Below are 15,973 nucleotides of genomic sequence, written 5' to 3' on the forward strand. Positions count from 1 at the left end.
GAGAAACCAAGGCAAGTTACCCTTATTTACCAGTCCTAATTGTAATTAGTTTCTGAAGTTTACAATTAGATTAATCTTATGGTCTATAAAGGGAACTTAACACACACGAATCGTCAAATACCATTATTTTGAAATAACCAAGTCTTATTCTAAGTGCTGTAAATCTTAATCTCCCTTCCACTTGAATTGACTCCTAAACTTTGTAATCCTGTTTCCTTCTCCGAAGATTATCATAACTCTGTAAAAATTGCCACATAACTCAAAAGTACTCCAAAGATCAAACCCTCCTCCGAGACATTAATGTCGAGACATGGAGAATAAAGACGGTACCGGACCCAGGAGAAGGGAGAGGAGAAAAGAATCTGTCATCCCCTTCCTAAAGAAGCCGAAAAAACCCCGGGAAATGTCCGAGGAACATTTTGAAGGTAGCTGCTTGTCAGCATTTTAAGCAAATTTATGATTTGAACATATAATGTGTACTAAATTATAAATGGATTTGGCGGCAGTCTTAGCCTTTATAGCCCTCTAAACATTTTAAAGTAAATTTAGTTAATTTTTAATATTCATAGTCATAATTATATCGGTATTGTCTAAAATCCATGTTATCTAAAGGTTTAAAGTATCTAAATATATAATATAAAATATTTTTATGAGGTCAATTTCAAATATATTTATTTTTTTTTTTTTTTTTGTAGTTTACTTAACTGTTAAGGCAGTGCAATAACCAACTCAACATCAGTCAAATATTTAACCATATCAGTCTTATATTTTGTTTTTTACAGTCCAAAATTTTACCACATTTTGGACGTTTTTCTACAATTTATAGCAAAACGAAAATAACTAGCTCAATATCTGTAAAATATTTAACTATATCAGTCTAATATTTTGATTTTTAAAGCCAAAATTGCAGAGAAAAAAAAAAAAAAACATACACGATATGTACAAAATAAACCCGGTTCACTTGGTAATCTGTTTAAGTTTGCTATATCTCCAAATCTGTGAGATGTTTTAAAGCAATATGAGCTGCAACTTTGATGTTGGAATTTTTTGTTGCAAAATTGTAAATAACTATTTCAATGACAGAAAAATACTGTATACATTGTTATTTTCGCCATTCCGTGCATATCTTTTTTTTAGGTACAATTATATTGCAAACAATTTAGCCCCGTTTTAAATTTTATCAAATTGTTTTGTTTAAGAAATTATTTGACTCGCCACGTTTTAAATTCACCCTTTTATATTTTGATATGTATTTAAACGTTAAAATTTAAAAAAGGTGAAGACAACGAAAATTTCTCAACATACAGTAATGTTAATAAACTTCTGTTATTCATATTTGCGATGGAAGAACTTTTTAAGCTTCAACTGAATCAAAATTACATTATCATCGTCCTATAAAATAATGATTTCTTATATAACACTGTATATTGAATTGTTATAGAAGTCTTGTTTCTACATAAGATCCATAAAACAATACAAAATAAGAGCAGAGCAAACACAGACCTCCTTAACATCACAGGTGGGATCAGGTGCCATGGAGGAGTGAGCATCCCCTTCTGACCGGACACACCTGCGGTGAGCTCCTGGTCATGACCGGTAAATAACGGAGAAATCCGTCGTCAAATCAGTGTATAAATAATGGACTAACAATTGGTATGAACAACGTCAGTTAGCATTTTACTAATGAATAATTGTATTTGCTGACAAGGTCATTGTATCGAACAACTTAAGAAGTAATGTTGTTGTCAATAATTTACCTCGTCATAAAGGTTAAAGTTACATACAAATTTATCATAATTACACATTTTAATAGCAAAATAAAATTTTCAAAAATGCAGCTCATATTTTTTTATATGACGAATTTAGTGAGTTTCTTTTTTCGAATTGAAATAAAAGTAAAAAAAGATAAAGACAACGAAAGATGCTCGATCTAAAAAAAAAGTCTATAAAAAATCTATGACGATGGCATAAAACATTAAAAAATTGGAATTCCAGAAGTGGGATTAAGTGCCCCATGTTGACGGTAATACCCGAAGTGAGCCCTACATATCAGTTGGACGGAAGATATCTAAGTCAACTTATATATTTATTAAGGCCTAAATTAAAGCATAAAAGTCAGCCAAAATGCGAACAAGTGTTGTGGTTAAATGTAATATTTTCAAATAAGGTCATTACATAGCGACCCTACCAACAAAATGCTGGCTGTAAACGAGGTTGTTGGAATCCCTGTTACATTTTAACATATCTATGAAAAAGGATGGAGATAACGGACAATGATCAATCTTATAGAAAGTACAGACTATATACAATCATGTGAACAGGGCATAAACATGGACGCCCAAAAATTCTGGATGCGATCAGGTGACTAAGAGGAGAGAGCATCTCCAGTTGGTTAGTGTGTCATGACTTAGAATTGCAAAATTCTTCTCGGGCATGTTCTCGAGTATCGATCATGTTTTAACTCTATGTGAAGAAACTCAAGCCTTGACTTCGAGCTAAGATGAAGAAGCTTCGGTACTTTCAAAAACATATTAATTTTTTCCCGTTTTCCATACGTATCATACATTACACATTGTAAATTTTCTACATGTCAGTCTTATATGCATCATTTTTTTTTTATTTTGCAGAAATAGTGAGTTAAAAACCATAACACGCAAACCAAGATGGCAGACTCTCAAGAAAGGAAATGAATATCACAAAATGTAAATAGCTTCACATCTAAAGAGCTCGAAGAGTGGTGGGCCAAGGCGGATGTAGACGGTCAGTTTACAATTATATCCTCAACTCAATTCCATACCTTCTAGTATATTTGAAAGTACTTGCTAGAGGCAATTTTTCCTTCATAGATCCTTTTGACGTTGCTGACCTCAGATCAAATGGTGGTGTCTCCATATGAGTGAAAATTCTAGCGAGGGACTTTAAACAACAAACTAACAAAACACATAAAGAACATAAAAGTAGCACTTAAAAGACTACGAAAACAAACACCTCTCCAGATATGTTCTGTAAATGCTAATTTTGTGTTTGCAGGTGATGGATTTATATCTTTGGAGGAGTATGTCAAAATAATGTCAGCAAATTATGTCTCTATTGATATGGAGAAGGAGCGGATGAAGGCGGCTTTTAATCTCCTGGACAAGAACGGGGACGGGAGGATCTCACTCAGTGAATTCCAGGCCGTTATGATGTTCAACAACAATGAGATGACCAAAAAGAAAGTAGAGGAACTCTTTAAGGAGGTGGATTCCGGAGGAAAAGGGTATCTGGATTACACAGGTAAGTTTAATACAGAGTTCTGATGCATGTATTTACAATGTGTGGCAGTTCAGAGGATCCACACAATACAACGTTTGTAGGAGTTGTCTTAACACAAAATTACTATATAGTTACCAGTAGTTTACTATATAGTATCAAAGTTTTTAACACAGTTAATAAAAGCATCAATTAAGGGAACTATATTTATGTTTATACTCACTAAAAAATTATGAATTAATTTAATATTAGTGTGCAATTCATCGTAGTTAATTTAAAACTGACTTTAAATAAAAATCTCTAAAAAGTTTCACAATAATTTCAAGGATTGAATATGTACTAAAGAACGCTATAGTTAATTTTTTATTCCTCCACAATCGAAAATTTATAGTTTTTGTTCTGTCTGTTTTTTTGTCTGTTAACTTGTTTATCTTTTTGTCCTCAAAAAAATACCTTGCCCATTACTTTTGAGTGGCTGATGCTAGGGGTTTCATAGTTGCCAGAACTTTCCTTTGGCACCAATATTTTTTTACCCTTTGAAATAGTCTTTTTAATTTGTCATACTATTGCCAAACAAAATACCAAAATCTGGTTTAAATCTTTGAAAGTTTGAAGTTGGAGGATTTTTTTGTTTCGTTTGTGTTTAATTTCATACATCTATATTTTTCTTGAGCACCATCATCGTATTTAACCTCGACTACATTTACAGACTGATTGGTTGTATAGGACTTGTGTATTCATGATCAACATTTAAGGTTTTTACCTTTTCCTACATTGATTTGATCTACATTTGAAAATTTAAACCTTGTACATGCATGATAGACCAAACGTGGCATCTGTGTGTCACTAATACATCTTGTTTTGTTCATATTGTACTTTCAATGTAGCAAGAGAAACTATTTTATCAGGATAAACATGATAAGAAAGCCAATTACAGAAGTAAAGTTGGATTGATATAAATTTGTCAAAGGCTTAAACTACTATTTTACTGATAAAATCGTTTCTGTTGTCACATTTGTATGATGTTGTTTTGGTATTTATTGCTATTTTGTAGTTTCACTAATTCAAATAGGTGGTATCACTCATTCATATAGATATTACGTGTTCGAATAGGTAATATAACCTTTCTAATAAAGGAATTTACCTATTTATATAAATACATGTAGTTGATAACCTTTCCGAATAAAGGATTCTACCTATTTGATATAAATACATGTAGTTGATATCACCTATTACTAGTATTCGAATTGGTTCTCGCCACCAACGGGTCCTTTAAGTGTATGCGTCTATTAACAACAATGGTCATTTAATTCCCTTCTGTTGACCGATATATCCTCCAAAAGTATCAAAAGAGAATAAAAATATACCTAGGTGGAAACATCTGTTTCAACAGTTGTATTTGTAAATTTAAAAAACCGTTAATTCCATTGGTTAAATCCCCTATAGATAAATGTTTGATGCACTTTTAAGTGAAAACTTTTCTATCTCTCTATTTGTCCGATGTTTAAGAATGGAATATATAATTATATTTTTACAAAAATAGTGTATATATACAGAAGTAGTGCTCATGTTGTTAATTACGTATGAACAACTTTTATTTCATAATTTATTGACAAGAAGTTGATGTACACATCCATACTATGTAAAGATTTAAAATTTCATTGCAAACGTTCAAAGGTTTTAAAGAAATGTCAAAAATGAAAGTGTTAATCAAAGAGTCAAATGCTAATCCAGAGTTTTTCGTTACTCTCTTAGCGACATCAACAATTGGTTTTAGAACTACTTAACGTATACAGTAAAAACATTTATTCAAAGAATTATTTCAAAAGTTAATTACAATGGAGCAAACGTGATGGGTTTAACTTTTCTATCGTTAACTTCCCTTCTTATGCAGCAATATACCTTCATCACCTGCATACAGAGATTATATACTCTGCAATAATTTTGTATTGTTTTATGGACTTTGAGTATGAATGCAATTTCTAAAACTCCATATCCTTCATCCAAAAAAGTTTGATTGCGAAAATTAATCGTCGTGAACAGTTGACCTTGTCAGCAAATACAGTTTATCATTGAATCAAATGCTGACTGACGGTTTTCATACTGATTGTTAGTCCATTATTTATACACTGAATTAAAGTATTTTTCCGTTATTTCCCGATCATGACAAGGAGCACACGGCGGGTGTGAATCCTTGGTCTAGCAGGGGATGTTTTCCTCCATGCCACCATCTTCGCTAGCCAAGGGTTTCTGATAAACCTCCTCTCCTCCAAAACCCTTGGCATACGGTGAAGTAAAAAGACGGGATTGTTTTCCGTCACCTGATCTCGAAAAGTCTATCAGGTACGCACAGATTTACAGCATCGACAGAAATAAAGACACGTGTTAAAAAAAAATTAAATCAAAGTTTTTTCTAGAACAATTAAGAAGAAATAATTGAGTTATCTTTATTCATTATTTATAGAACAAATATGAAGCTTCAATATAGGATTCTTAATCACATATTTAGAAAGATATTGGATGACACCTGGCTATTCATAGAATTGAATGTTATCTTGTCTAATTAACTTTTATTTCATTTCCAGATTAAAGAGTGAAGATGTACACATCGCAAATATCGTCATTTAAAAAAACAATTGCAAGAGTTCAAAACTTTACTGAAGATCCAATCAGAATTCTGGAAAAAAATCCCAATTTCTATGAACACCGCAGGCCAAGGGTTTATGAGGAGAGATTTACGTATCAGAAACCCTTGGCTAGCGAAGATGCCATGCCACCTGATCCATGCACCTCTGATGTTTTGGAGGTTCTTTGATCATATATATTTTTATATTGTTTTACAAGACTTTTATTTCAATATTTTAATTACATATGTTTCATTCATATAGTACAGTTGTATAAATCAACCTTAAAGGCAAAATTAGCGCAGATATTCATTATAATGAATTTAATGAAGGCACTACTGTGATTGCAGACAAGCAGTAATAGTTAAAGCAAAAACTAGTAGGTGATATGACTTAATGGCAATAAATACTAAGACGTCCACTGACACAAATGTGGCTCTTGTGATTTTCAAATGTAAGCACTCAATTGTCTTTGTATGATTTATGATAAAAAAGAATCAAGAGCAAAGTCAAAATTATTCAGAATAGCATATCACTTTTAAAAATCGAATGACTTATGTATGGAACCCTGTTTGTAGTTTTAACTATTTTAATAAATATGTTTTAGATTTTATCGACAGCCATATTTGCTCAGTCGTCTTCCAGTGATGTCATCATATACATATGGGCGATTCTACGAATCAATTCTATTATCAATGATAATTAGTGTCAATAATAAGTGTCAAGAACTTACCAAAGACAAAGTGAACTATAATATGCATAACTAGTACGGGATATTCTATATCCACCTGCTTACTTGGAATATCAGCAGTGAGGGTAATGCATACGGACAAAATATCCATAAAGATGTACATAATTTGTAGGTAGAATAATAATGTAATATTATTTTACACTAATGTTTTTTTATTTGTATTTTTGCTTTGTATAATGTAGTATGTAGAGAAAATGTAATTAAAACGATTGTTGTGACGAAATGAATTTAAACTCTTTATTTGCAAAAACGGAATGCATAATTTTTTTCAAAGGTTATATCTTCAATATTGTAATATTGCTCTATGACACAAACGATTGGACATTTTAAACAAGTCAATGCATGAGCTCATTTTGTTGGAAAGATGCAGAGCTGGTTGCTTTTTATAAATGGAGAAAAAATATGAAAATTCCGTATATAAATTGCATGAATTATAAGATGATACTAGAGTCTTTGATGAAGATGTAATGCAAAATCGATATGCTCATTCTTAATTACTCTTAAAATTTGACATAGATGTAATCGGTTGCACGAAGCGATTCAAAGTTGTTCCAGATTCAAGTTATTTGTGACCTGAAGTGTCCTAGAACCTGTGTATACTGCACTCATAGGTTAGGGACACCCTTTTGTCTTTGTGCAAGTGAAATCTGTGTATAACCGCTCCATTTGTCCCCTATATGATACCTATAATGCAGATACTATAAGCCTCTTAACTTCGACATGCTACTTGAGTACTTCCAAAACTTAATACGCTACATATTGTCTTTTAATTAGTTTATGTTTTTCATACAGAGGTAATGTTTAAATTCGCCAAATGTTATCAAATCATGTAACAAAAGAACTTATTAAATTGCAAGAAACCTTCTTGAACAGGTGTTGACTGAAAGTAATGATAATATACGGGTTATGTAATTCAAGAAAAAGTATCTGAATTAGGATAGTGAAATTCAATTATTCAGAGAGGGATTCAATCGAGGCTAGATTTACCTTGTTCAGGCGACAACGTGTAGATAGCTGCGCTTAAACCGATAATTAATTGAGTAACTGGACATAACAGTGTGTGATTATGAGCAGCAGAAGAAAGAAAATGTCCAAGAAGGTAAAAATTCCCGAGGGAATGTCAGAGACGGACTTCAAAGGTGAGCCATGTTTTGGTGTCAGCCATGTTTTTTGTTATTTCTTGATCTTGCTATTGTTAGAATGTAAGAAATAATTCTGTAAGCATCACTAAAGGACTCCTACTATCGATATTTTTACTGATTATGGTGACACCTTTCTTATTAATCTTTGACTAGAAATATTGACATCCTTTGATGTGATTGACACAAACAAAGATGGCAGTCTGTCGAGGGCCGAGATGAGGGATGCAGCCAGAGTGGCCGGGATGAACCCTACCGATAAGGAACTAGAGGACTGGTTTATAGCGGCCGATACTAACGGTACTAGTCCTGACTCTGATATAGATAATGCCTGCTTCCACAAATAATTGTAGAAATTTCTTGGGTGTAAAGTTTGTATAGCACGTGTAACAGTTTGTTTAGTCTGATAAAGAGCTCGGATACTCTTAGCTTTTCTGTATCAAAGATTCTGACTTCTGCTTTTAGAACAAACACAAACACAACATTGTTTTGAACTTGAATTATTTTTTTTTCCCTGTTTGATTTAAAAGTTTCAATAACTGAAGGAACTTTTTGCGATTTTATGATGCTTGGGAGAACTGTATGAATCCTGTACATCAAATTTATACGAAAACTCAGCTAAACTATATTTATATTAATTTTTCTTTTAATTTTTAAAAAAAAATTATCTCCAGCAAAAACTCCTGGTATTGTATGCTGATTTTTTGTAACAACATCTTGTGGGACTTTGATTTTGAAATAGATATGTCAGTGAAAAAGGTACAGAGTTTGTGAACAAGTATGTTGTGTATGGCCAAGAAGTTTTTTTTTGTATTTTCCTTCCTCGAGATTTAAATATTTGTAAGTAATAATTTGGTTCTATTGGTTTGGATCGAATAATCATATTTGCATCATATATAATTTCTTTCAAATCAACTACGTCTGCGTTTAAGACCAAGAGGTCAAAGCGTGTAGTCATTTCTGAGAAGGTATAAGTATGTGTCCAGCAGTCTTCAATTGCATGATCGTTGTTCAGACTAAAAATTGACTTTACTTCAGGTGATGGTTTAATCAGTTTGGAAGAGTACATCAACATCATGTCGGATAACTATGTGACTGTGGACATTGAGCAAGAGAGAATGAAGACAGCATTCAGAGTGATAGATAAGAACGGGGATGGTAAAATCTCCCTAGAGGAGTTCCGAACAGTCATGTTGTTCAATAATGTGTTCACACAGGAGGAAGCCGATAAGTTATTCCAGGAAGTGGACTCCGATGGAAAAGGATATATCAATTATAATGGTAAAACATAACTTCTCAAGATCTTAATTCTCTCTCTCTCTCTCTTATTAAAAAACTAACTTTAGGTCGACGACTTGTTACTTAATAACTATTTTTTTTTATTTCTTTGTTCCTTTTAAAAGCTTACAAATATATTTGCAAAGACTTGAGTACATTGCTCCCTATTTATTTTTTTTATTCTAAGGTCAACAATATGTTACTCAATAATAAATTATTTTTAAAATCGTTTTGGCTTCTTTAACAAGCTTATTCGCAAAGATCTGAGGTGCATTACCAAACATATGACAAGAATCCAGAGGGGCTTTTATGGTATAATATATAAATTCAATTTATAATATTACAATGTTTATGTAATTTTGTGCATTTAGTAAAGAGTTTAGATTAAAATATTTCCATTTCTAATTTTTTTCTCTCTCTCTCTCTCTGAAAGTTAGGGGTAGTTTATTTCTTGATAAAAAAATGTAAATTAGGGAGGTCGATAGACTTGGGAGCTAAGGACTAATAATTTTTTTGCATTGTTTGTGTCTTTAAAAGGCCAAATATATGTAAATCTCGTGCGGCTGCCTTTGTGTTTGACGTCGGTTGGCGAGGACTATTGAAATTGGCATGGAAGTCCTCGTGTAATTTAAATCGATTAGTCTACATTCTTAATGTCTAAGTCTACACTTTTATTTCACAATGAAATGGCAAATATAAACATACTGTCTAGTTAGGAGGGTATGTCAGGGACATCAACAAATGGGAAACATGGGATAATTTACAACGGGCTTGTTTATGTAATTTTGTGCATTTAGTAAAAAGTTAAGATTGAATTATATTGAGGTAACGAACAGTATTCAGATTTAAAGTTCATTTGACAATACATGTCAGGAACAGAGCAAATATGGATCTCTTAAACATCAGAGGTGGGATCAGGTGCCCTGAAGGACTGAGCATTTCTCTGAGTCTGCAAGATAACAAGATAATGATATTTGATAATCATTTTCGTATATCATCAGGAAATAAAAAAACAATGATCTGGGGCGGGGGTGTCTTCAGACGTTAATTTTATTAATTGTGCAATCTGCATTATGTGTGGTATTATTTTTTAGATGATATTCCTCTACTTTATTAATATTTTGTTATTAAGATCTTAATATTAAACATACGCGTATTTCTTTTTTTTCAGATTTTATTTCAAACCACATGTATGATGTTCTCTTTTAAGAAACACGTTTCCTAGACTGAGTTTGATGATAAGATGATATGAAGAGTATACAGAAAAATAATAATAAGATAAACGAAACTGTAATTTGTATATAACTTCATGCTATTCAAGATATTCTATATATAAATTACATTTCAAAAATGAACATATGGGAAATGTATATATGTATCATGATATGTTTAGAAGTATGTGTAAATGACTCATCGTAAATTTCAATCTTAAATATAATTTTGATTATTGTATCACGTATGTAGCATAACAATAACTTATGAAATAATAAACTCTGAAAAATTTGAGAGACTTTTTTTTAATTTAAAAAGTGACAAAGAACACTTTAATGAACTTACGACCTCAATTATGGAGGACAAACATCAAGCTCTTTACTGCTAAATTAACCCTTTATCCCTTTAACTGATTAATTGTTCCAAATAAGTAGTGCAGTATGATGTGTCAAAGACTGTAGAAAACGGCTAATTAATATATCGACAATATCATAACTTTTCTTTGATAAACTTAGTGAAATCCCCGATTTTTTTCTGGTTACTCAGTATTTATTGTGCATCATATATTCCTTTCATTAAAAGAACTTGCTCTCACCATTCTTTACTTACATCAAAAAATATCAGAATACAAATCCGCATTTTACAACAGATTTTGCTACTATCATCAATATCAAACAAATGAAATATGGAGATTTATTTTAACTCTTGATTAAATTGTAATTTTAATTTAAGCAAAAACTCAATCATGCAGCTCTTTGGAACTATTTGTTAAATATATTTTTATTCAGTGATTTGTTACTAACCATACATTTTACATCATTCAGTCTAAGAAAAAAGATTAATATTGTATAAAAAGTGCCTGTATTTTTTAAAGTTGTGATTGTTCCCCTCTAAAATGCATATCTTTTAATTTTTTAATTCAGATTTCAGTATTTCTTGTGTAGAAGGTGATCACAAGGATACATTCTCTATGACATCGATTTTAAAAAAGTATTGAAATAAAACCAAAGGTGAAGCATCTTAAAACATTGTTTACTGCTTACATGTACGTATATCGCTGGGAATGCAGGTTGTTTAGCAAAAAAAAAACCTACATACAAGTAACACAGATTTTAAAATGGCATGTCTGTCTACAAATATCGCTAAAATTTATTCCAGTCAACTCTATAAGCGTTAGAATTAGCTGTGTGAGAACTATGTCTAAATCAAGAAGGGTTACTGTCAAATAAGTTGGTGTTAGTAGGATTTCTACATTCTCGTGGAAATTCTTAATCTCAGTAATATTTTGGACATTTTATTCCGTCATACATGATGATTCGTAATGGAACTGAAGTCGTAAATGGCGTTAACATAAAAAAGAAGCCATCAATATATATTTCAAATAGAAAAACTACCATACCAATGTCCAAAATATACTAGTATTGAGCTTGATTGATATCTTACAGTTTTCTAATAAAATATGTAATAAGCAGTCAGAAGTTAATATTTCTTCGCTAATCGTTAAATTTCTGACAAAGTTTGTACCATTTATTTTGATATGTGTACCATTTATATCCAAAAATTAAAGTTCTTTTGGGGTAATTTAGAAACATGCTTTATTTATTTAATCTTCACTCCTTTAAGACACCTGTTCAACCCTAAGTGAGCATTACGAACGTGTTAAATATAGAGAAGTATTAATTAGGATTAAGTCGTGAGGGTAAGGTCTGTTCAGTGTTGAAAATATGTCTCCCTGATCTTTAATTTCAAAATTGACCTCAAGGTACAAAACTTCTGACCGAAAATATTAGGAAAACTATCTGTAATGCATCATTTTGATAAACAATGGAAATGTGAATCTTTGTTATGATTCGAACATTTGTGAGAAAAAAAACTTGAAGTGAAGATCCTATTGGAAAATCTTTTCTAACATAAGAAGATAATTCGGTGGATGGTAAAATGTCTGATGATGAACAGAACGACCGTAGTCAACGAAGAAGTTTAACAATAAGTGCCACTCCTTACGCACGAAAAGTAAAAAAGCCCGAAGAGTTATCAGACGAACAGTTTGCAAGTATGTCATATATTTCTTTTATTTGGTTTGGATATATCTACAGTTTTATATTAATATTTTACTATGATACGTGTATACTCAACACAGAACAAAATGATACTCTTTAGCAGAAGAAAACAATTTTTTTGGCTGTGGAACCATGTAGTTTAATGATTTAAATATTCGTCATTTTCTATCTAGAAAATGCTATGATACATTTTTTTCTTCCAAATTTTATTTAGCTTAAATGGAATTCATTAAAGAATTATATAACTGATGTATTTTTTTCCAGACATTTTATACACATTCACCCTTATTGATGCTAATAAGGACGGAAGAATCTCCAAACTAGAGCTAAAAGACGCCGCCTTTCTGATTGGGATGAACCCCACTGATAGAGATATCAAGGCGTGGTGGAAGATTGCAGACACCAATCGTGAGTAGTAATGAAGAAGCATTGGAGTATTGACAGTATCTAAGTATTTTTAGATAATATTTCCAACAATCTATTTGAGTTTCAATTGAAAAAATATTTATCGTTAGACGACTTATTTTTGTATTCATACAAAACGGAATTATTTAAATCTAATTGAAATGCACATTTTGATTACCTGAAAAACTAGTTTTTTATATATATTCTCTGTTGACTACATCACAGTAAGATACGTCAAAAACGTATCAACCCGCTTGACTACATATATTTAAATTTTGTACAATTTAAAATTGCATATTTGTTTCTTATTTCGTTTTCTTACCCAAAAAGATATAAATGAGAAAAGAACTACAAACTGAGCATTAAGGTAGGATTCTTCTCTGGTTTCTGACTAGATGGAATATTCAAAGTACATTTGTTGATATGTCTTGTATTTTTAGATGTAAGAATTTTTAAAAGACCAATCATACAATTATACAACTTTAAATAGAAATGGTCAACGTTTGAAAACTATCATGGACTACATTTTTGGCGGAATGGTGGCGTATGAAAATATCTTCTTTTCTGCCTCTCAAAATTATTATAGAAAATTGAATTTAGTTATTTTTACGCAATCAAATACTAGACAAAATTCCAAATGTAAGTTAAATTAATAATAAGGGACTAAATTTTTAAAAATATATCAAATAAATAAGATTTTTCACACATACTATAACTATGTGGCTTTTAAATGCTTCAAATAAAGTGAGCAAAAATCCGTAAAAAGTGTTATTATTCTGTAAACTCAAAACTTTTAGTTTTTGTATCATTTTGTACCTTTATGTGACAACTTTACTATATGTGAAAATTGGAAAAAGTTAAATATATTAAGCATATAAAAATAACTAATAAATCCTAAAAATTTAAGAAAAGTAGAGGAAATTCGGATTAGCAAATATCCATTTTATGTAAATTATCCATGCATGTCAATTTGGTAATATCATCTTATAGGCCCTATATGGTAGTATCTTTTTATGCAAAAAGAAAAACATTAAATCTTTTGAATTACAAGTAGGGATAGCATGATTTGAAACAGTAATTTCTTATTCTTAATTTCCAGGAAAAAGGTATTGACCTTGACATGACTTTGCCTCTAATAATAATCGGTCAAATTTATTCTCACTGATACAATCACTTAGTGATATTGTCCTCTTGATTCTATGAAAATTTCATTAATTTTTTAATACAAGAAATGTCAAAAGGGGATGTTTTATGCTTCATGGCACCTCATGCTACAACTGAAAGTTTTGGAAGTTCATGTTAGCAGCTCACTGCTCCAAAACATTATCCCAACACATTTTAAAGCTTAATTATTTTATCTTCTTTCTCTCTCTCTCTCTCAGCACAAATTGCTCAGAACCTTTATCCTAACTATACATTGTATTCACTATTATGGTTGGTGTACTCTTCTTCCATACAAATTAACCTTTTAAAACATATTTTACAATAGAGGATGGTTTTATTGACGTCAATGAGTATGTAGCCGTGATGAAATCCAACTATAGCACGTTAGACATAGAAAAAGAAAGACTTAAGGCGGCATTCCGAGTTCTAGACAGGAACGGAGACGGGCTAATACACAGGGTGGACTTTATTCATATATTAACCTGTAACAATAGTTCTATCTCAAAAGAGGAAGCGGACAAAATGTTCACAGAAGCAGATACTTCAAGAAAAGGTTTCATTGTCTACAAAGGTATAATGCGATAGATTTAACTACTTTGTATTAAACTTCTGTAATAGTATTGGTTTTAAGCATCAACAATGCAAAATTACTTATTCATATCAAAATTTCAATATCATTTTTCTTTTTTCAGATTTTGTCGATTCAAAGCTATGCACATCGATTTTTCAGTGAAGATTTTGCATTTGTTCACCGAAGAATTGTGGAGAGGATATTCGATGTTAAAGAAAGACAATTCTGAATTTTATTTCATGTGTTATCAAAAATGAAATTTTCTTTTCATTTGTTGAAGTCTCATCTTTTCATCATCACCAATTAAAATGAGAAAAAAACCCCGATTGTTTTCGTTTCCATCGAGAGCACTTTTAATCGATTTCTGTTAATTTGTTTTTTTTTCTTTTCTCGCGTCTTCATGTATGCACCCTGGCATAGTAAGGGGTCCTTAGTCCACACGTTGCCATTGGACCCCTGAAAAATTTATGTAGGTCTTGCTGCTTTCATGAAAAGCACCAAAGAAATTAAAGCTTTTATAATGGTGAGGTAAAGTAAACAGAAAGGATTCAGTTCACACCTTAAATGCACGTATTACAAGTTGATTATATTAAAATGGCTAAATGGATTTGTAGGATAAGAAATCAAAGTAGATTTGTATTTTTCCCCCAAAGGCGTCGCTTCAGTCAGCCCACGACTTATTAAATAAAATTTGCCGGGGGTCCTACGGCAACATATTGACTCAGGAACATTGGCATTGCGAGGATGTCAAGTGTCGGGTGATGTAGGTTTGTAAAGATCTTTCCATTGGCTTAAATAAAAGTGTGCCATTAAAATTTATCTACTTATTAGCCCAAGAGCTAGTGCCACCAATATAATCACAAACCAAAAGTAAAAATTCACTAGCTAAAATGCCTTATGAAAATGTAAAACTAACAATACATGTTATACAAAATGTTTTTTGATATTAAAAATCATAAGATATATTTTTCAAAATTAAGTTTAATTTTTAAAACTTAAAATGAAGTAATTTAAGAAAATAAATAATGAATTTAAGTTAAATTCATATGAGGGCGTGGTATTAGAGGGAAATAAATCCAAAAATCATTTTATTTCTATTTTTAAGTCATATTAAAACGTATATTAATTTATTAAATACTCTAGACATTAACTTGGTGGGGGAAGGTGTCTCATGGCATTCACTCTCAGTTGAATAAAGGTTATCGCGTTTATTCACGTCCAAATAAAATATTTGATTGGATTAATAATATTTTTCGGTGGAAAAAAATAATCTTTGAAATTAAACGCGATTCTTATGTTGTTTATTTTACTGAATTCAATCATACACTTGATAATTCAAAAAGTTTCTTACAAAATTTGAAAAGGTAATGATAATTAATATCTTGCAAATATGCACAGAGATAAACAAATTATGTAATGTACGTAATATCTATTTATCATTTGAAAATATAAATTGCTTTTAAAGGTCTATGAAAAGCTTAACACCCGGTTATAAAATCATTAATAATAAAAGAAAT

General features: G+C 31.1%; 3 protein-coding genes across 3 annotated transcripts; all 3 read left to right on the forward strand.

Annotated features, from left to right (window-relative positions):
• The first annotated feature begins 310 nt into the window (after positions 1-310).
• On the forward strand, positions 311-6,733 carry LOC134235046 (calmodulin-like protein). Its single transcript, XM_062717127.1, has 4 exons — positions 311-425; positions 2,725-2,760; positions 3,031-3,276; positions 6,484-6,733. The coding sequence occupies exons 1-4, from the start codon at positions 311-313 to the stop codon at positions 6,522-6,524; spliced, it is 438 nt and encodes a 145-aa protein (XP_062573111.1). The 3' UTR covers positions 6,525-6,733.
• A 950-nt stretch (positions 6,734-7,683) lies between these two features.
• LOC134235076 (calmodulin-like) lies at positions 7,684-10,315 on the forward strand. The gene is made up of 4 exons (XM_062717160.1): positions 7,684-7,766; positions 7,923-8,066; positions 8,805-9,047; positions 10,216-10,315. Exons 1-4 carry the CDS (start codon positions 7,694-7,696, stop codon positions 10,251-10,253), a joined length of 498 nt encoding a protein of 165 aa, XP_062573144.1. The 5' UTR covers positions 7,684-7,693; the 3' UTR covers positions 10,254-10,315.
• A 1,848-nt stretch (positions 10,316-12,163) lies between these two features.
• On the forward strand, positions 12,164-14,699 carry LOC134235077 (uncharacterized). The gene is made up of 4 exons (XM_062717161.1): positions 12,164-12,309; positions 12,581-12,724; positions 14,211-14,456; positions 14,578-14,699. Exons 1-4 carry the CDS (start codon positions 12,195-12,197, stop codon positions 14,616-14,618), a joined length of 546 nt encoding a protein of 181 aa, XP_062573145.1. The 5' UTR covers positions 12,164-12,194; the 3' UTR covers positions 14,619-14,699.
• Positions 14,700-15,973: the final 1,274 nt, after the last annotated feature.

Source organism: Saccostrea cucullata, unplaced genomic scaffold (genome assembly GCF_032062105.1).
Source record: "Saccostrea cucullata isolate Sc308-1 unplaced genomic scaffold, CSIRO_AGI_Scuc_v1 ctg17, whole genome shotgun sequence".
NCBI lineage: Eukaryota > Metazoa > Mollusca > Bivalvia > Ostreida > Ostreidae > Saccostrea > Saccostrea cuccullata.